Source organism: Bufo gargarizans, chromosome 2 (genome assembly GCF_014858855.1).
Source record: "Bufo gargarizans isolate SCDJY-AF-19 chromosome 2, ASM1485885v1, whole genome shotgun sequence".
NCBI lineage: Eukaryota > Metazoa > Chordata > Amphibia > Anura > Bufonidae > Bufo > Bufo gargarizans.
Genome location: NC_058081.1, coordinates 220,999,406 through 221,020,712, shown reverse-complemented (window position 1 = coordinate 221,020,712; position 21,307 = coordinate 220,999,406). Strand labels below are relative to the sequence as shown.

The window sequence follows — 21,307 nt, the reverse complement described above, 5'->3', positions numbered from 1 at the left end:
AGGAGTCCCCCATGAGGCAGAGATCCAAGAACTCGACATTCGAGGTATCATGTTGAACAGTGAATTGGATACTGTTCACACATGAATTCAAGTAGCAGGTGAAAGGCGGTATGGCTGCCACATCCCCAGACCAGATGAAGATCAAGTCAACGATGTAACGGCCATACCATCTTATATAACCTGCAAAGGGGTTGGTCTCAATGAGGAGGAAGCTTCTCTCCCACCATGCCATGAATATATTGGCTATGGAGGGAGAGAACTTGGCCCGCATCGACACCCCCGATGTTTGTAGAAAAAACATCTCATCAAACATAAAAAAAATTCCGACTCAGGAGAAAGTCCACCACAGCCACCACATACTCCATCAGCACAGCAGAAAAATTCCCAAAGAAACCATGTTAACCGCCTCCGGACCGCCTAACGCAGATGTGCGGTCCGGAGGCGGCAGCGCTGCGCACAACGACGCATATACGCGTCATCTCGCGAGATGCGAGATGACGCGCTATGCGGCCCGCGCATGCGCAGTTCGGGCCGGCATTTCGTCAGGGACCATTTCGTCATCAGCTTGCCAGCCAATGATCGCGGCTGGCAAGCTGATGATTTTCAAAAAAAACAATCACAGAGCCAGATAACAGATCATATTTGTAAATATGATCTGTTATATGGCTGCCTGCTCCTCTGCTGGTTCTTTTCGTCGGTTGGATCCAGCAGAGGAGCAGGCTACACAGTGAGTACACCAAACAGCACACTTTAGCCCCAGATCACCCCCCTGAACCCCAATTAACCCTTTGATCACCCCTTTGTCAATCACTAGTGAAAGGAAAAAAGTGATCAGTGGCGAGTTCCTAGAATTTTTTATTTTTTGTCGCAAGTTAGTGGAATATGAGACTTTGTAAGGAAAAAAGAGAAAAAAAAAAAATCATAATTTTCCGCTAACTTGTGACAAAAAAAAAAAAATTCTAGGAACTCGGCGTGCCCCTCACGGAATACCTTGGGGTGTCTTCTTTCCAAAATGGGGTCACTTGTGGCGTAGTTATACTGTCCTGGCAATTTAGGGGCCCAAATGTGTAAGAAGTACCTTGCAATCAAAATGTGTAAAAAATGGCCTGCAAAATCCGAAAGGTGCACTTTGGAATATGTGCCCCTTTGCCCACCTTGGCAGCAAAAAAGTGTCACACATCTGGTATCGCCGTACTCAGGAGAAGTTGGGGAATGTGTTTTGGGGTGTCATTTTACATATACCCATGCTGGGTGAGAGAAATATCTTGGCAAAAGACAACTTTGCCCATTTTTTTTATACAAAGTTGGCATTTGACCAAGATATTTTTCTCACCCAGCATGGGTATATGTAAAATGACACCCCAAAACACATTCCCCAACTTCTCCTGAGTACGGCGATACCAGATGTGTGACACTTTTTTGCTGCCAAGGTGGGCAAAGGGGCACATATTCCAAAGTGCTATTCCAAAGTGCACCTTTCGGATTTCACCGGTCATTTTTTTTACACATTTTGATTGCAAAGTTCTTCTCACACATATGGGCCCCTAAATTGCCAGGGCAGTATAACTACCCCACAAGTGACCCCATTTTGGAAAGAAGACACCCCAAGGTATTCTGTGAGGGGCATGGTGAGTTCCTAGAATTTTTTATTTTTTGTCGCAAGTTAGTGGAATATGAGACTTTGTAAGAAAAAAAAAAAAAAAAAAAAATCATCATAATTTTCCGCTAACTTGTGACAAAAAATGAAAAGTTCTATGAACTCACTATGCCCATCAGCGAATACCTTAGGGTGTCTACTTTCCAAAATGAGGTCATTTGTGGAGTTTTTCTACTGTTTGGGCATTGTAGAACCTCAGGAAACATGACAGGTGCTCAGAAAGTCAGAGCTGCTTCAAAAAGCGGAAATTCACATTTTTGTACCATAGTGTGTAAACGCTATAGCTTTTACCCAAACCATTTTTTTTTTTTGCCCAAACATTTTTTTTTTATCAAAGACATGTAGAACAATAAATTTGGCGAAAAATTTATATATGGATGTCGTTTTTTTTTGCAAAATTTTACAGCTGAAAGTGAAAAATGTCATTTTTTTGCAAAAAAATAGTTACATTTTGATTAATAACAAAAAAAGTAAAAATGTCAGCAGCAATAAAATACCACCAAATGAAAGCTCTATTAGTGAGAAGAAAAGGAGGTAAAATTCATTTGGGTGGTAAGTTGCATGACCGAGCGATAAACGGTGAAAGGAGTGTAGTGCCGAAGTGTAAAAAGTGCTCTGGTCATGAAGGGGGTTTCAGCTAGCGGGGCTGAAGTGGTTAAGGAGGTAACAGTAGTGATCCCAGTAACCAAAACCTGGGATCTCCTTAGACTAGGGGAAAGTTCTGTCTGGAAGGGAGAGAGTGACATATCCCACTACCAGCCTACATGCCGCTCCATTAGAATACAGTCCGGGAATTCTTTTTTCTCACCCAGCTGAGGACTACACCCCTTCCAACACTTTGCCAAACACATTGTTACAATTGTCAGAGGTACTTGGGGACTCTAAGAACCTTGTATAGGCATGGGTAAATTATATTCCTAGCTGTTTTAGGCTGAGTTCACACGAGCGTGACAGATTAGGTCCGGATGCGTTCAGGGTGCGTTCAGTTAAACTCGCACCATTTTGCAAGCAAGTTCAGTCAGTTTTGTCTGCAATTGCGTTTAGTTGTTCAGTTTTTTCCGCGCGGGTGCAATGCGTTTTGATGCGTTTTTCACGCGCGTGATAAAAAACCTGAAGGTTTACAAACAACATCTCCTAGCAACCATCAGTGAAAAACGCATTGCATCCGCACTTGCTTGCAGATGCAATGCGTTATTCACGCAGCCCCATTCACTTCTATGGAGCCAGGGCTGCGTGAAAAACGCAGAATATAGAACATGCTGCGATTTTAAAGCATTGCAGAAGTGATGCGTGAAAAAAAACGCTCATGTACACAGCCCCATTGAAATGAATGGGTCAGGATTCAGTGCGGGTGCAATACGTTCACCTACTGCATTGCACCCGCGCGGAAATCTCGCCCGTGTGAACGCAGCCTTTCAAGCTTTACATTTGTAATGTATGCACTTTAGAGTAAATCTTTCTTTTTCCAACACTGAAATAACTTGAACTCTTTTACTAAACCTCTTGAAAATCTGATCCTTCTAGCTTCTGTACAGACAACAATAATGTATATACATGGAGCTGAAAACAATGGCAGCCTATATGTTTAAGAACATGTTAGAATGAATTATGCATCTGGTATGACTCATCTCATTTCTTGTCTTTCACAAGGTTGAAATTAGTCTTCAAAGCAGCTTCCAACCAGGAATGAAACTGGAAGTGGCCAATAAGAATAATCCAGATACGTATTGGGTGGCTACTATTATTACAACGTGTGGCCAGCTACTGCTCCTAAGATATTGTGGCTATGGGGAAGATAGAAGAGCTGACTTCTGGTGTGATGTCATGACCGCAGACCTACACCCGGTTGGCTGGTGTACACAAAACAACAAAGTCCTCATGCCACCAGATGGTAAGATATACATTATATATCACTTAGACATTCAATTGCTCCAAGGCTTTCACACTGCCATGTTTGTTACTTGTACACTTACCACAGAAAACAACAAATTGTTTTTTTTTTTCTTGTTTTTTTTCTATTTTGTGTTATTTAAAACGAACAGTATTTAAAACAGGGCATTTTATAAAAAATCTATAAATTATTTACAAATGTCATCTGTTCCACAAAGTATTAAGAAACTGGCATAGTTTCTGTGGTAGATTTAACTAAATAAAATGAAAACTGCTGACAGTAATGTACTCCAGGGTGCTGCACCCTTAGTCATATCGATAACATACAAAATTATTAAGATGAATTTCTGCTGTGCTTTCATTCGGGCGGTGACTTCCCTTTTTACAACTCTGTGCTGTGAAAGTTATGTTTCTGTATATGAGTAGATAGAAATGTAGAAATAGAGCTAAAAGTATGATTTGCTGCATTTCATAATGTTTATTCATATCATTTTGGTACTACTCTGTGGAACATTTTGTATATCTGCTGTGGATATAGCTCCTCTAGGTTGTATCTGGTCTGCTTAGTCATTGTCAGTTACTGCAGAAGCACTTTGTTTGTGTATACTGCGAATATGTTCATAGGTTAACTAACAAATGATTATTTAGCCAACAGTTAGCAGTCCTGATCCTCCCACCTATGCCACATTTGGCATAATACATGTTTCATTGTATGTACAGATTGACAAACTATGCCATCAATGTTTTTAAAATATCAACATTCATGTAGCAATTATATGCAAACTTATGGGCTGTGCTTGACCCTGAAAAAGTAAGCATTTCACTATATGTTGATGTACAGTACAGACCAAAAGTTTGGACACACCTTCTCATTCAAAGAGTTTTCTTTATTTTCATGACTATGAAAATTGTAGATTCACACTGAAGGCATCAAAACTATGAATGAACACATGTAGAATTATATACATAACAAAAAAAGTGTGAAACAACTGAAAATATGTCATATTCTAGGTTCTTTAAAGTAGCCACTTTTTGCTTTGATTACTGCTTTGCACACTCTTGGCATTCTCTTGATGAGCTTCAAGAGGTAGTCACCTGAAATGGTCTTCCAACAGTCTTGAAGGAGTTCCCAGAGATGCTTAGCACTTGTCGGCCCTTTTGAATTCACTCTGCAGTCCAGCTCACCCCAAACCATCTCGATTGGGTTCAGGTCCGGTGACTGTGGAGGCCAGGTCATCTGGCGCAGCACCCCATCACTCTCCTTCATGGTCAAATAGCCTTTACACAGCCTGGAGGTGTGTTTGGGGTCATTGTCCTGTTGAAAAATAAATGATGGTCCAACTAAACGCAAACCGGATGGAATAGCATGCCGCTGCAAGATGCTGTGGTAGCCATGCTGGTTCAGTATGCCTTCAATTTTGAATAAATCTCCAACAGTTTTACCAGCAAAGCACCATCACACCTCCTCCTCCATGCTTCACGGTGGGAACCACATGTAGAGTCCATCCGTTCACCTTTTCTGCCTCGCACAAAGACAGAGTGGTTGGAACCAAAGATCTAAAATTTGGACTCATCAGACCAAAGCACGATTTCCACTGGTCTAATGTCCATTCCTTGTGTTCTTTAGCCCAAACAAGTCTCTTCTGCTTGTTGCCTGTCCTTAGCAGTGGTTTCCTAGCAGATATTTTACCATGAAGGCCTGATTCACACAGTCTCCTCTTAACAGTTGTTCTAGAGATGTGTCTTCTGCTAGAACTCTGTGTGGCATTGACCTGGTCTCTAATCTGAGCTGCTGTTAATCTGCGATTTCTGAGGCTGGTGACTCGGATGAACTTATCCTCCACAGCAGAGGTGACTCTTGGTCTTCCTTTCCTGGGGCGGTCCGCATGTGAGCCAGTTTCTTTGTAGCGCTTGATGGTTTTTGTGACTGCACTTGGGGACACTTTCAAAGTTTTCCCAATTTTTCGGACTGACTGACCTTCATTTCTTAAAGTAATAATGGCCACTCGTTTTTCTTTACTTAGCTGCTTTTTTCTTGCTATAATACAAATTCTAACAGTCTATTCAGTAGGACTGTCAGCTGTGTATCCACCTGACTTCTCCACAATGCAACTGATGGTCCCAACCCCATTTATAAGGCTAGAAATACCACTTATTAAACCTGACAGGGCACACCTGTGAAGTAAAAACCATTTCAGGTGACTACCTCTTGAAGCTCAAGAGAATGCCAAGAGTGTGCAAAGCAGTAATCAAAGCAAAAGGTGGCTACTTTGAAGAACCTAGAATATGACATATTTTCAGTTGTTTCACACTTTTTTGTTATGTATATAATTCCACATGTGTTAATTCATAGTTTTGATGCCTTCAGTGTGAATCTACGATTTTCATAGTCATGAAAATAAAGAAAACTCTTTGAATGAGAAGGTGTGTCCAAACTTTTGGTCTGTACTGTACATTATTAACTCCATCATTAAACGAATGTCTACTTCACATATTATTTTACATGACTATATACCCTAAAAAAAAGGGATACTCAAGGCACCCACAAAATGGCACACCTTGATTTTTTTGGTGCATAATGAAAGAAATACCTTATGAATATGTTGCTATAATTTTCTAAAGAGTAAAAAATGCTTTACAATACAAAGGGCCTAACATGAATATTTTGCCCAACATATGTCAAGAGTGGCTGGTGCGCCTTGGCATCCTTTTTTTTTTCACTATGTAGAGATTCAAATAAATAAAAGTACACCACACAGGAATAATCCTCACATATACCTCTGATGGAAGCATGCAAGATGTGAGCACAGCCTTATATGTTAAAGCAGGAGGGGTAAGCAGCTGGCAGAATTGGAATGCACTAGTTCATCCTTTTGCACCCTTTTCACCTTAGGCTACTTTCACACTAGCGTTCGATCGGATCCGTTCTGAACGGATCCGATCATATTAATGCAGACAGAGGCTCCGTTCAGAACGGATCCGTCTGCATTAAAATGGCAAAAAAAAGCTAAGTGTGAAAATAGCCTCGGACGGATCCGTCCAGACTTTCAATGTAAAGTCAATGGGGGACGGATCCGCTTGAAGATTGAGCCATATTGTGGCATCTTCAAACGGATCCGTCCCCATTGACTTACATTGTAAGTCTGGACGGATCCATACGCCTCCGCACGGCCAGGCGGACACCCGAACGCTGCAAGCAGCGTTCAGCTGTCCGCCTGTCCGTGCGGAGGCGAGCGGAGCGGAGGCTGAACGCCGCCAGACTGATGCAGTCTGAGCAGATCCGCTCCATTCAGACTGCATCAGGGCTGGACGGCTGCGTTCGGGTCCACTCGTGAGCTCCTTCAAACGGAGCTCACAAGCGGACACCCGAACGCTAGTGTGAAAGCAGCCTTACAGATACCTTGTAGTTAAGACATTAGATTGTTGAGATCATACTAAAATTGCTGAGATCCACCAAAGAAAATCTAATGTCTATGATAAGCTTAAAGGGGTTCTGCACTTTCAATTAACTGATGATCTATCCTCTGGATAGATCATCAGCTTCTGATCGGACCCCCGCCGATCAGCTGTTTGAGAAGGCAGCGGCGCTCCAGCAGCGCCGCGGCCTTCTCACTGTTTACCGCCGGGCCGCCCGCCACCCACTGACGTCACAACTTATATCAATTAGAGTGTGCGTGGCTAAGCTCCATTCAAGTGAACAGAGCTTAACTGCGCCCACTCTAGTTGATACAAGTCGTGACGTCAGAGGGCGGGCGGCCCAGCGGTAAACAGTGAGAAGGCCGCGGCGCTGCTGGAGTGCCGCTGCCTTCTCAAACAGCTGATCGGCGGGGGTCCCGGGTGTCGGACCCCCACCGATCAGAAGCTGATGATCTATCCAGAGGATAGATCATCAGTTAATTGAAAGTGCAGAACCCCTTTAAAGGCCAAGTCCAAGTTATGAAAAAAAAATATAGCACTGTAACTCTGATGCGCAGCAATATATAACTAAGCTAAGCAAGTTTTAGGCAAAAAATCTATATTTCCTAATTTCCCTGGTTCTCTTCTGGCCCTTTCTTTACCTGCAATAACAACAATCTCTTCCCCTCCCTCTGCTCTGCAAAGGGAGTAAATACAAGTGCTGCCCTGAGTGACATGTCTGCCTGCTGGGAGACTCCTGGGACCCCCACCAGTCAGCTATTGCAAGTGCTGCTGCCTTCTCTCAGCTTTCCCTAGGCTGAGTGACAACACTTTCATCTGTGGCATTGCCTAGGTGCAGCTCAGCCCATTAGAAGTTAATGGGGCTGAGCTGCGATACCAAGCACAGCCGCTATACAATGTACGGTGCTGTGCTTGGTGAGTACGGAGAAGGCTCTGGCGCTCGCTCGAACACCGCTGCCTTCTCAAACAGCTAATCGGCAGTCCCGGGTGTTGAACCACCACTGATCGAATACTGATCGGTCATCAGCATTTAAATCTCAGAAAGCTATTGATTTTCAGAAAACAACTGGCCACAGAATTTATTGCAAAAGAAAAAAACTGTAAAAACCATCAGTAAAAGCAAAAGAAAAAAGCACGTAATTTTTCCTTAAAACAATATGTGTAAAACCGGCCTTTCTAAGCAAAATTATCAATGTGCTATTTCTTAATCGGCAGATAGAATTGAGCCTTATTATAAAACATGTTTAATCTTTTTAGGCTTATTTTATGAAGAGGCTCTAAATAAATCACATAAACTACTGATGCTTTATATCACATAATCCATCCAGATTATCTGTTCTTTCAAAACAAAATTACAGACATGTATATTAAAAACAGATTTATCTAAGGAAAGAAATTGGCATAGAAATGTAATAACAGAATTGGACTATAGGAAAATGATGAACTGTGTCTTATTACCTAAAGTCGTTACCTTATTACGTCTTAGGGTACTTTCACACTAGCGTTGTATAACTGATATTGTATAAAACTGATATCCTTTTTTTCCAGATCCATGAAATACCGGATCCGTCTCATCCAGAATCATCTGGAATAACGTTTCCGATATTATTATTTTTTTCAAAGATCAAAAGCAAAACCCGCTCCTCCTATATCCCTGCACATGCGCAGACCGGAAAACATGTCTGTGGAAATTAATGCCGGATCTGGCAAGTGAGGTATTGTTCCAGGATTTTGGCTGGAAAAAATACCACAGCTGCGGTATTTTTTCCGGTCGAATACCGTATAAGGGACGGAACGGAAGACATCCTGATGCATTAGGACAAAACGTTTTTTTCCGGTATTGAGACCCTATACCGGAAAAGAATAACGCTAGTGTGAAAGTACCCTTAGGTTGGTTATTGGCATAACCGAAATAAATTAGAAAATGAAGTAGTATTTTCAAACATAGCGGTTTTTTTTGGCTTTTTTTTAAGCTGTAGTTTTTGTGGTGGTTTTTCATGCAGTCTTTCGAGTGAAATTCCAGATGTGGATGGGGAAAAAGAAATGGAAAAGGGGAAATGTAAAGGAAGGTCTTATAATTCTTTTTCTTGCTGGATCCACTTATGTCTTTGGTTCAAAAAATGCATCAAAAGCTACAGTAGCATTTAAAAACCTGTATGTCAAACCAAAGTAAATGCTTTAGGATATTAGAACTGTTTTCCAATCTTTCCAACTTCATTTTCACTTCGTTTTCTCCTAGTATCGGTTAAAGTGTAACTGAATTGTGTTATATCATAGGTTTTGATTGCTGGGTGTCCAAGTGCTGTGAGCCCTGCTGATCACTAAAACTTGCTGGAGAGACTCTGTATAAAGCATTTCTATCTCCTTGTTTTAACGATTGATGGAGGTCTCAGTGCATGGACCCCCACTGATCAAAACTTTTGATAAGTCGCTTTGACTTACCAAAGGTTTTATGAAAATTCAGGGACACTTTAGAAGAGAAAAGATGATGACAAAATTGCAAGCTTTCAAGACTACTTAGGTCTGTTCCTGAGGCATGATATAACACACAATCTGAAGATTCACACATTTATACAACTCCTAAGAAAGAGAGCCATCTCACTGGCACCACCTATTGGAATTGGCACTTTATTAGCCAACATACAACTTTCTAATAGTGTTGATCTCGCGAATATCGGCACTTCGAGAATTCGCGAAGATGTAGAATATAGTACTATTTATTCGTAATCGCAATTATTCTAGATTTTATTTTCATCAGTAACCTCCCTTCTTGCTTGTGGGCCAATGAGAAGGCTGCAATGTCTTTGTCAGAGCTTAGCAACATCCCTAGCAACCAATAGGAAAGCTGACTACCCCTTACTATATAAGAACCTCCCCAGCAGCCATTTTTTGCTGTTTTTTTGCAGTTCTGAGAGAGACAGCGGTGACATTGCTGTGTGGTTTCATCTGGATCCGATTCCTTATCCAATTACATTAGATAGTTAGTTAGCTCATATATATAATACAGATAGTTAGTGGGAGATAGTCAGTGTAGGTTAGATAGTGATAAAGTGTAGCTGATAGGTTCCAGTGCAGGCTATTAGGTAGTGTGATAGGGATTACTGTGCTGTGATAGGGATTAGTGTCTCTGTTAGACACAGTGCTGTGATGTCACAACAATCCTTAGTGCACCAATCAGTAATATCTACTCAGACCAGATAAAATGTGAAGTTGCATGTATTGCGCAAAAAATATGCGCATCATTAGTGCCGATTTGCGCAATTGCGAAAATAATGACTGGAGATCTAGAATTCAGGAATTAATTGCAAATATTATGCAAAAATTTATGAAATATCGCAAAAACTAATATTGCCTATGCCGCTCATCACTACTTTCTAACAGGCATTAGGATTTGACAAGAAAGATACCTCTTCACATATTGGTTTCCCATGGAGCATTGCCAGTAAGCCTATACCATTAATGCTCACTGAGGTATCAGATTACATAGAAGTTTATGGAGAGGGGAAGGAAGGGGAGATGTAGCTGCTGCAGACAGGCGGAGACAGAGAGAGACTGCCTAAGAGACTGCAGCTTGTGTAGGTGATTTAATATGTTATTTAACTACTGGATTCATATCTAAATTGCTCAATTCAACTGTAAAATTTCCTCCATTATTGCTGTTTCTAAGAGTGTGCTAAAGAGAGTTAGGAAGCAGTAGTCCCTGTGTCTGAGCAGATGTGATGCTAGGTAGTCTCTGCCCACTAGCTCAGGGAAAACTGAGAATTAAGACAGATGGGGGAACTGCAAGTAATTCCAGTCATATAAATGCTAAAAACAGTGTTATTTTTCATGTTGGTAACTTATTTAGTAAAATTGCCTTAAATGACAGTTACCCTTTAATTAAACATGTACATAATTTACTATAGTATTATTATTATATAAAAACATCCTCAAACATTTTAGAAAATCTTTTGCAAATAAATTAGTTCTGCTCAACCATTGAGATCACAAAATAAATATGATTATTGGTAAATGCCTTACCAATTATAAATTGTAGTCAGCCATCTGCTTTTCCAGGGCTACATTAAATTCACTTGTTTTTATCATCTTAGTTTTTGTCTCTCACAGTAAAAAAATAATCTAATTCACCTACATTATATATACCAGTACTTTATTGATGTTGTCTCTAAAGCAAAAATTACATTTTAAAGAGATTTTCTGGAACTTTGCCTAGGCAATCAATATTTGATCGATGAAGGTCTGACACCCAGCACCTCCACCACTCTGGCGAGCATCACATCCCCTTCATTGTATATCAGGGACAGTGCCTTACACATGGCTGTGCCTAGTATTACAGCTCTCAGCAGCTCTGACTTATTCAAGCAAATTGGCAGCCTTTACGAAATATACAGAGCTGTGCATTGTAATCAATGGAGGGAACATGTTTCTCACTAGAATGCTTTAATCCCTTAAGTCAACTAATCAGAGGGGTGCTGGGTTGTTGGGAGTTGGTGATATTGATGGTGTTTCCTAAGGATAGGCCATTGTTATGAAAGTCCCAGAAAACCTCTTTAGAGGGAACCTGTCATCAACTTTGTGCTGCCCATACTAACGGCAGGATAAAGTAGAGACAGGTGAGTTGATTTCCACGGTCTGTCAGTTATAAGTTAAAGGTAAGTGATTGCCGAGAACCAACATCACAATCATTGCAGACTGGGCCTGGAAAAGAGTCCCAGCCACCTGAGAAGAGTCTGGGTTATTCATGAATTCCTGCTCTCCTGCCCACCTGCTGATGTCTGACAGTCTTCTACCTAGTTTTCTCTCTTTCTCTCTAGGAGAGAACTGACAATCATCAGCAGATGGGCGGGAGAGCAGGAGATTATGAATAGCCAGGACTCTTCTTAGGTAGATTTGACTCTTTTCAAGGCCTGGGCTGCAATGATTATGATGCTGGTTCTCGGCAACCACTTACTTTAAGCTCATGAGTGACACTCCGCTGACAGCATTTCTGTCACTAATGTATGCTGCCCTCAGTGAGGTCAGTATAAAGTTGATGACAGGTTCCCTTTAAGTAAGAGAAAGTTACATGAATGGTTACAAGATTCTGGACATTTGTATGGTCCAGAAACTTGGTCTGGTGGGTTGGATCAGAGAGACATTGATGCATGGAGTCATGCTAACTATTTTGAGTCCTGTTCTATAAAACCAAAGAAAACCTTTGATTATACAACTAAAACACTTTTATCACCCTTAAAGTAAAATGCCTAGTTTTAGTATGATCTGAAAGCAACAACACCTGTTGTAACAGTTCCTGAAGGGCTTGGGGAATCTTTGTTGCTGTAAGATCAAGCCCGTTCTTGCATTTCTTCTCTTGTTAGAACCATCAAAACGAATTTGGTTTGTGACGTCCTTAATCCTGTCTCCTTCAAATTATACCACATTCTGTTAAAGTCTTATTGTTTTTGTTAGAGGCATTGCATTAATCTTCAGAAGAGTTTATGGCAGGCTGCCATGAGCTTTACACTGTACTGCATCAAGCTATTAGTAGCCACATAAAAATGAAGTCTCCTGATTAACAGAAATACTCTTTGTCTCATTATACTTCTACGTTTTATGCCTGTAAAACTATATAGTTAATAAATGCTGAACACTTGAAAGGAAGATATTGCTAAAGTTGCCTAAGCCTTAGCAGCAAGCCATAACTGCAGGACAGCATGGTGGCTCAGTGGTTAGCACTGGTGCCATGCAGTGCAGGGTTACTGGATTCAAATGTGACCAAGGGCAACATCTGCACGATGTTTGTACGTTCTCCCCATGTTTGCTTGAGTTACCTCCAGTTACTCTGGTTTCCTCCCACACTCCAAAGACATACTGATAGCAAAGTAATAGGGAAAAAAAGAAAATATTCACATAGGCTGTATCCAGTTCTGCAAGCTAAAAATCTCTGGTGTTCTCTGGCTAGTGTATGGAAATTACATAAATATATGTTCACTTTAGTACACCATTTACTAGATCAGTATCTATAAAAGAGCTATAGTAAACACTAAGTAATCTGGCAAGTACAATAGGGCAGATTTAGTAATACTGTCTAATATTGAGACAGTGTAAACATGGGGGTGATGTATAAATATGCAGCTTTTTGAACTTTTTTTTTTTGAATGCCTGCTTTGTTTGAAAAAGTCAAGACCTATGGACTTTGCAGTCCACAGACTAGTCATATTTATTACAATGGTTCCATCAGTTTGTAATCCACTATGGGACTGGAGTACACTTTTTTTTGTGTGACTTTTGCAAAAAGTTGCATTGATGAATGTGGCAAATATGTAACTGCACCCACAAAACATCTGGTCTCCCCTCAGTAAATGCAAACTGCTTGGGGGAGGGCGCAATCCACCCAATCCAATTTGTAATAGATGCCTACTCAACGATCAAAACATGCAAAATCACTAAATTTTTGTGGCACTGAACACGTATTTATTTTATTTATTAATATTACTTACTTATATAGCGCCAACATATTCAGCAGCACTTTACAGACATTATCATCACTTGCTGTCCCCAATAGAGCTCACAATCTAAATACTTGATAATAGATAGTCAATGGATGATAAATATGATGCATTGTTACCGTCTAAGCCTATACCACTTACAGTATTAGTTGGCTTATTTTGCACCAGAATTTGGTGCAGTGTTTTAAGTCACACTTCTTTCCCACACCCATCTGCTGAGCAAGGTGGGAATGCCCCATCGTTTTATTGCTGTTGTACTGACCTTGAATCTCAATGTGTCTTGCACTTTATGAGGTTGGATCCACACACAGGAGTTTGCAGTGTTTTTCACAACTTTCTTCAAGCATTTTTGCACCCAGGCCTTACCTTAAAGTCTTTAATGAAATGATGCACTGTATACAAAAGTTTTTTTTCTCCCAAATGCCTTATGCTCCGGGTATGGCTTTTTTTTTTTTTTTTATGGTGGTTTTCCTTATAGGATTCTCTGTAGGGTTTGAAAACACTAGAAAAGTTGCATGTTTAAATGTTACAAAATAAAGAAATGTAATAAAAAGGAAACACATGCTATTTGCTTTTACAGACAAAATTGTCTATGTGAAGGACACCCTAAAGGGTTTTCAATGTAGATCTCTCAAAATTCCATGCTTCTTTAATGTCCTTAAATTTCCTTACATCTTAATCTGATGTAGAAAGAACAGCTCAACTGGCACGCAGAGCAGCACAGAGCATTGCAGTATCACGGCTCAGCTAAACTCTTAAGGAGGTTTCTGACAACAATTATAGACTGATTCTTATTAGATACAGGCATGAGCAGCTTTACTTTGTGTATATTACAGATGAAGCAGTTCTCAATTTGAGTGTGATATCACGGCACAGCATACATGTTATCGTGCAGTAAAAGCCATTGAAATCAACTAAAAGTTTCTTGCCATTGCTTACTTAAAGGGAACGTGTCATCAGAAAATGACCGATCGTTTAAATCACATTTTTATGTTAAAGAATTTAGAATTTTCCATGTGAATATCTATATTTAAACAAAACACTGGCCACTAGGCCTAATAATAGGCACCAAATTTAGGTCTGTACAGATCACTTTACTGCAGCTATCTCCTTATCATTACAGGCAGGTTTGGAATGACAGATAGCACCACTGTGTATAGATAACACTGAATCCTTAGTTCATAACAAGTAATTGGCAAAGCTTATCTACTCCTTGCTTGTACAATGACCTATGCACAGGTCACCGAGCATGCCTAGGAAATTCTCCCATAGAAGTCACTGATATCCGCTCCAGACCATTGTGTCATAAAGCAGTTCTTTAAATGCTTTATAAATGCTGTTAAGAACAGCTTAGGCAAGTTGACCGCCCCCATAATCATGTTCAGGAAACAGATCTGCAATCAGAAAATAAAAACAGATTAGAAAGAAGGATGTGTGGCACAAAAAAATGGTGACACATTTCCTTTTAGAATCAGGATTGCTACATCTGTATAAATATAAAATTAGAACATATTAATTAAATGTCATTGCCAGGTGTGACGAACAGACACAAGGAAAGACATATGACGTGCCCATAGGATACCCCAAAGCCGTGTCTGTGGTACGTGTATAGGCCAAAAATGTTTTTCCCTGGGAATACCCCCTTAAATGGAACCTTCACGTTGAACATGGTCGGTGGTGTGTAGGCAGCATGCTTTGTATCAGGAACAGCTGAGCAGATTGCTATATGCTGTAGTTTGGTGGGAAAAGATTTAGTGTACTTTGGAATTTATTTATTCAAATCACAGCTATTCCCATGCTTTCCACTCTTTCCATTGGCGGTTCTAACAAGTGATTGACATTGATTGACATTGAAAGCAATGGCTGCGCTTGCCTGCTGTAACCACTTTGGAAGCACAGACATGCCTGGAACCAGGATTACAAGGTAAACATGAAGAAAGAAGTGGATCCAGCTTCCAATAAAAGTAGGGATGAGTAAGGATCTTAAATTCATGATCCAAAAAATAAATAAAACATTTCTCAGCTTTTATTAACATTTGAGCAAAAAGTGTCCAGTCCAAAATTATTCATACCCTTCTCAATAATCAATAGAAAAGCCTTTATTGGCTATTACAGCAATCAAACGCTTCCTATAATTGCAGACCAGCTTTTTGCATGTCTCCACAGGTATTTTTGCCCATTCATCTTTAGCAATGAGCTCCAAATCTTTCAGGTTGGAGGGTCTTCTTGCCATGACCCTGATCTTTAGCTCCCTCCACAGATTCTCAATGGATTCAAGTCTGGACTCTGGCTGGGCCACTCCAAAACGTTAATGTTGTTGTCTGCTAACCATTTCTTCACCACTTTTGCTGTGTGTTTTGGGTCATTGTCATGCTGAAATGTCCACTGGTGCCCAAGGCCAAGTTTCTCTGCAGACTGCCTGATGTTGTCGTTGAGAATCCTCATGTCTTGCTCTTTTTTTTAATAGCACAGTTTACTGTGATTAGGTTCCCTGGTCCATTGGCTGAAAAACACTCCCAAAGCATGAGGTTCCCACCACCATGTTTGACAGTGGGGATGGTGTTCTTTGGGTTGAAGGCTTCTCCTTTTTTACGCCAAATGAAGGAAACATCATTGTGACCGAACAATTCAATTTTTGTTTCATCTGACCATAACACAGGAGAACAGAAGTCTTCTTCTTTGCCTTCTCTGTCCAGATGAGCTTTTGCAAAGGTCAATAAATTACTTGCTGGTTGAATAAAAGTAACTTTAAGTCAAAATTTGCCAGGGGTATGAATAATTATGGGCAGCACTGTACATACAGAGGTAATCACTTGTTACCACTTGGTCTACTAAGCAAAAAGAGCAGGGATGTACGTGAATAAAGTAAAAGTTATACTACATTTCCCCACAAATCTACATTAATCTGTTCAGCTCCTCCTGCCCTGTGCCGTGCTGCCTGCAGACTAAACGGCAGGCAGAAGATTCAATGGACTGTTAACTAATGTACAGGGGATTTAAGTGGTTTTAATGCTTGCACCACCATAACACGCCATACAATACTGGGAGACGGGAGGAGACAGAGATAGAGTAGTAACGGTGATTTACAGTTGGATTTTAGAGCTGCTCTCTGGAGAATAATTCAAATACATTTTCCAGAATTCATTGCTGCAGGTGGTAATTGAAATGTCTGTTTGCTAAGCAACCTTCTATGGAGGCTTAGAAAATATAGCCTTTTCCTTTAAACAGCAAACATAAATGTGTGTATGAAGAGCAACACATTTCAAGCCATTCATTAATAACCTAGTTGTTCCAAAAACAATATCCAACTTCCAGGTTCTCACACCCAATAAAGAGGTTAGTTAGCGTCTGCCAGGAAAGCATGCAGAATGGAGAATATTCCACTAGGGTACATGGGAATAATAGGGGAAGTCTTGCTAAGTTATTTTATGTGTGTGATAATGAAGAATGACACCATTTTTATAAATAGTTATCAAGCAGCTCATATAAGAAAACAATTCAGAATTCATAGGTAATTGGGAGGGATTTTAATTTGATCTAGTTTTTTATTTAATGGTAGCCTGTTACCAGATACCTCCCTTTAAAACCAAAGGCACAGTTAGATAGCTGTAAGTCACCTCAATAAAACATATTTCCTCCTTTTGGATCTGAGGCTCCATTACTGGAATATAAGTATTTTTCATAATATGCGGATGAGTTGTTTGGTGCAACAAGAGCATCACTATTGCTTTTATTGCACCAAAACGTCACTCCTTCCAGTGCCCAGCCCCTTCTTCCTTGCTTTGACTGACAGGGCCCTGTATTGGCAAATTAATGTCACCCTGTGTTCTTGCACATTTAGGTTTCATGCACACAAACGTATTTTATTTCCGTTTCCTTTCCGTTTTTGCGGTCCGTATGCAGAAGCATTCATTTCAATGGTTCCGGAGAAAAAAAAAAAAAGGGTACTCCGTGTGCATTCCGTTTCCGTATATCCGTTTCCACTAAGGGATAGAAGTTGTCCTATTATTGTCCGCATAACGGACAAGGATAGGACTATTCTATTAGGGGCCAGCTGTTCCATTCCGCAAAATACGGAATGCACATGGACGTCTTCCATATTTTTGTGCATCCGGTCGTGTGCAATAGGCCTTATAGTGGCTACGGGGATCGGCGCATGCACAGTACAGCTGTGCATTTCTGCTCTGGCAAGTATCAGGGCTGTATTGCATGTGCATATGCATATATTGTTATTAAAAAAAATACTCATATCTTAGGAATATTTTTTTTTTACTGGGGAATGGGTACAAAACCTTTTATTTAGGTGTCTTACAGCTATCTAAGTGTGCTGTAGGTTTGTTGGTGAGGTCTCTGGTGACAGGCTACCTTCAAGCAGTGCACTTACCTTTTATAATAGCATATAATCGTCTTGAATTTGAGTGGCTGCCATGTACTCCTACAATTCCCTTGCAGCCACTGGACAGGCAAGGCTGCCCCTGCAATTTTAGCTGTCTCCTGAGAGTGCCAGTGGCACTCTCATGCTGAAAAGAGCGGTCTCTAATCTTATGTGCAATATTATTTGCACAACGTCTTTATTTTAAATGAGACACCCATGAGTCTATAACATATCTATCAGCACATCACAGGGCACTTTATAAATGTCTGGCAGCTTAAAGAGGTTGTACATTTTGTGGCTACAGCTGACCAATGTGTAGGTAAGATGACTACATGGCACTTACTAATACAGCCTTTGTTGATATTCTGTGCCGATTGCTAGATTTCATTAGCCTTGTCCTCTTCTCTGTGCCGTCCACATAGAGATCCTGTCAATACGATGGATGAAGGGTCATGTGACCAAGTACATCACTCTGCTTCCTCCATTCTAACACACTGACCTGCACTAAACGGCAGGTGCAGTATGTTTGAAAGGAGGAGGCTGAGTGATTGAATGATTTTCTTGGTCACATGACCCTTTGACATCAGCCATTTTATGGACAGTGCCACTGTGTGGACAGCAGCAAAGACTTGGCCAACAAGGGGACATAGCTTTGGAAATATAGAAAACGGCTCAGGATATCAACCATTTTATGGACAGTACCACTGTGTGGACAGCAGCAAAGACTTGGCCAACAAGGGGATGTATCTTTGGAAATATAGAAAACGGCTCAGGATATCAACCATTTTATGGACAGTACCACTGTGTGGACAGCAGCAAAGAATTGGCCAACAAGGGGACGTATCCTTGGAAATATATAAAACGGCTCAGGATATCAACCATTTTATGGACAGTACCACTGTGTCGACAGCAGCAAAGACTTGGCCAACAAGGGGACATATCTTTGGAAATATAGAAAACGGCTCAGGATATCAACCATTTTATGGATAGTACCACTGTGTGGACAGCAGCAAAGACTTGGCCAACAAGGGGAGGTATCTTTGGAAATATAGAAAACGGCTCCGGATATCAACCATTTTATGGACAGTACCACTGTGTGGACAGCAGCAAAGACTTGGCCAACAAGGGGACATATCTTTGGAAATATAGAAAACGGCTCAGGATATCAACCATTTTATGGACAGTACCACTGTGTGGACAGCAGCAAAGAATTGGCCAACAAGGGGACGTATCTTTGGAAATATAGAAAACGGCTCAGGATATCAACCATTTTATGGACAGTACCACTGTGTCGACAGCAGCAAAGACTTGGCCAACAAGGGGACATATCTTTGGAAATATAGAAAACTGCTCAGGATATCAACCATTTTATGGACAGTACCACTGTGTGGACAGCAGCAAAGACTTGGCCAACAAGGGGAGGTATCTTTGGAAATATAGAAAACGGCTCAGGATATCAACCATTTTATGGACAGTACCACTGTGTGGACAGCAGCAAAGACTTGGCCAACAAGGGGACATATCTTTGGAAATATAGAAAACGGCTCAGGATATCAACCATTTTATAGACAGTACCACTGTGTGGACAGCAGCAAAGACTTGGCCAACAAGGGGACATATCTTTGGAAATATAGAAAACGGCTCAGGATATCAACCATTTTATGGACAGTACCACTGTGTGGACAGCAGCAAAGACTTAGCCAACAAGGGGACATATCTTTGGAAATATATAAAAAGGCTCAGGATTTTATTGCATATATTCATCTCACCTACACATTGGTCAGCAGTAGCCAGAATGTGGCAACCCCTTTAAGAGTTGGAGGAAAGTCTTTAGGACATCACTGGCCATTATATGTACATACTTATTTCAGTGGATTAAAAATGTGCCTATTGTATATGTTATTCAGGCACAGAAGGATCAGATTGTGTATTATATATTTTTTTTTTTTTTTTTTTTTTTGAGAAAGAAAAATGTTACTGACAATATGATGGTCATGGGATACTTCAAAGGTAGGGGGCTGCATTTGATTACTATATTGACTTACATGATATTTATTTAGAACTAAGTCAGAACGGCATTTAGAACATGCACATTTTATATTTCTTGTCTTACAAACAGGGCGAAGAAATGCCAGTCAAGTGCCATAACATTGCATAGATTGCTGCACTAGAAGATAGTTATTGCTTTTTTGCCCGAGGGAAGAGCAGTTCTTAGTAAATGTTGAAGCCACCCTGTCATGTTCTTGAAAAGCGATTTCATGTGCAGTGTTGAGCCTCAGAGGGCTGACTATGCTAAAGATAGACCGAAGAAAAGCAGAGCAGCTGAAGCTGTTGATTGTTGGCTATGGGCAAGGATCTGCCATGGTAGTTTTGTGCTTTTGAATAAGGATTATATGGTTCTTGTATGATTGAAAAATATTCCATGGAATTAGAGACTTTTAAGGGTTAGTCCATCCAGTGTTTGTAACAGCTGCATTGGTAGCTGGACTCCCAAATAAATGTAAGGTTGATATTCAGGATTGATGCAGGGCCAAATGTTTTGTTGTCCTTGTGTTTATAGAGCCATTGGTTGGATTATAGTTTATAGTGCTGCTAGACAGTCTGACACAAATATCATAGAAATATAGTTTATGCTTTAAAGGGGCATTCCAAGATTTTCTTCTCAGGATAGGAGATCAGTGTCTGGCAGGGGTCCGACACCTCGCACCCTGGCTGATCAGCTTTTCTGCAGCAACTCCAGATCCAGAAGCTGCAGGTGAAATTATACAGTTCAGTCCATTAGCTTTGTCCACTACTTGATGGATGGAGGTTTGTAGTTCTGGCGTTGACTTCCATTGCCAGAGCTACATTGAAACAGTTGAATGGCTGGGGTGCAGATTGTCATACTGCTAATGATCAGATATTGATGGACTATCCTGAAGACAAGCTGTCAATAGTAACATCCTGGACAACCTCTTTAAGTTGATAGTTAAAGTGAACAAAGCAAGCTATACCCTCGTTGGTTAGTAGAAAGAAGGTACCAACACTCTGTAAGTGGTTGTTAAAATGCTTTTCTAAACATCATAATTTGAAATTGAGGGGTTAATTTATTTTTTCTCTTTTCACCTACCTTGTGGAGAAATTGGGATGGGTTAGGAAAGAATGATGTACATGGAATTGTATGCCTATTTCCTTTCCTTTATTTGTATAATATATAATATAGTTAAAAAACATGTAAAACATTCTATGTAGCAATATTCTAATGGTAGCGTGAATGGAAAAGAGTCTAAGTATTGACATAGCTGCTTCAGTTTCCTGGACCTTGATCTAGCTCTGAAGAGTAAGGGCTCTTTCACACAATCAGTGTTTGGTCAGTGTTTTCCATCAGTGATTTTGAGCCAAAACAAAAAAAACCAGAACAGGTGCAAATCTTACCTTATCTCTGTGTAGCCTCCTGGTTTTGGCTCGCAATAACTGATGGAAATCACTGATCAAACACTG

General features: G+C 40.5%; 1 protein-coding gene across 11 annotated transcripts in view; it reads left to right on the top strand.

Annotated features, from left to right (window-relative positions):
* Positions 1-21,307, top strand: part of SFMBT2 (Scm like with four mbt domains 2) — a 263,727-nt gene that overhangs the window by 94,045 nt on the left and 148,375 nt on the right. For all 11 annotated transcript variants that reach the window (XM_044280033.1, XM_044280032.1, XM_044280036.1 and 8 more), the window contains one exon: positions 3,308-3,548. In XM_044280033.1, coding sequence (XP_044135968.1) covers positions 3,308-3,548 — 241 coding nt within the window. The remainder of the gene's footprint in view (positions 1-3,307; positions 3,549-21,307) is intronic.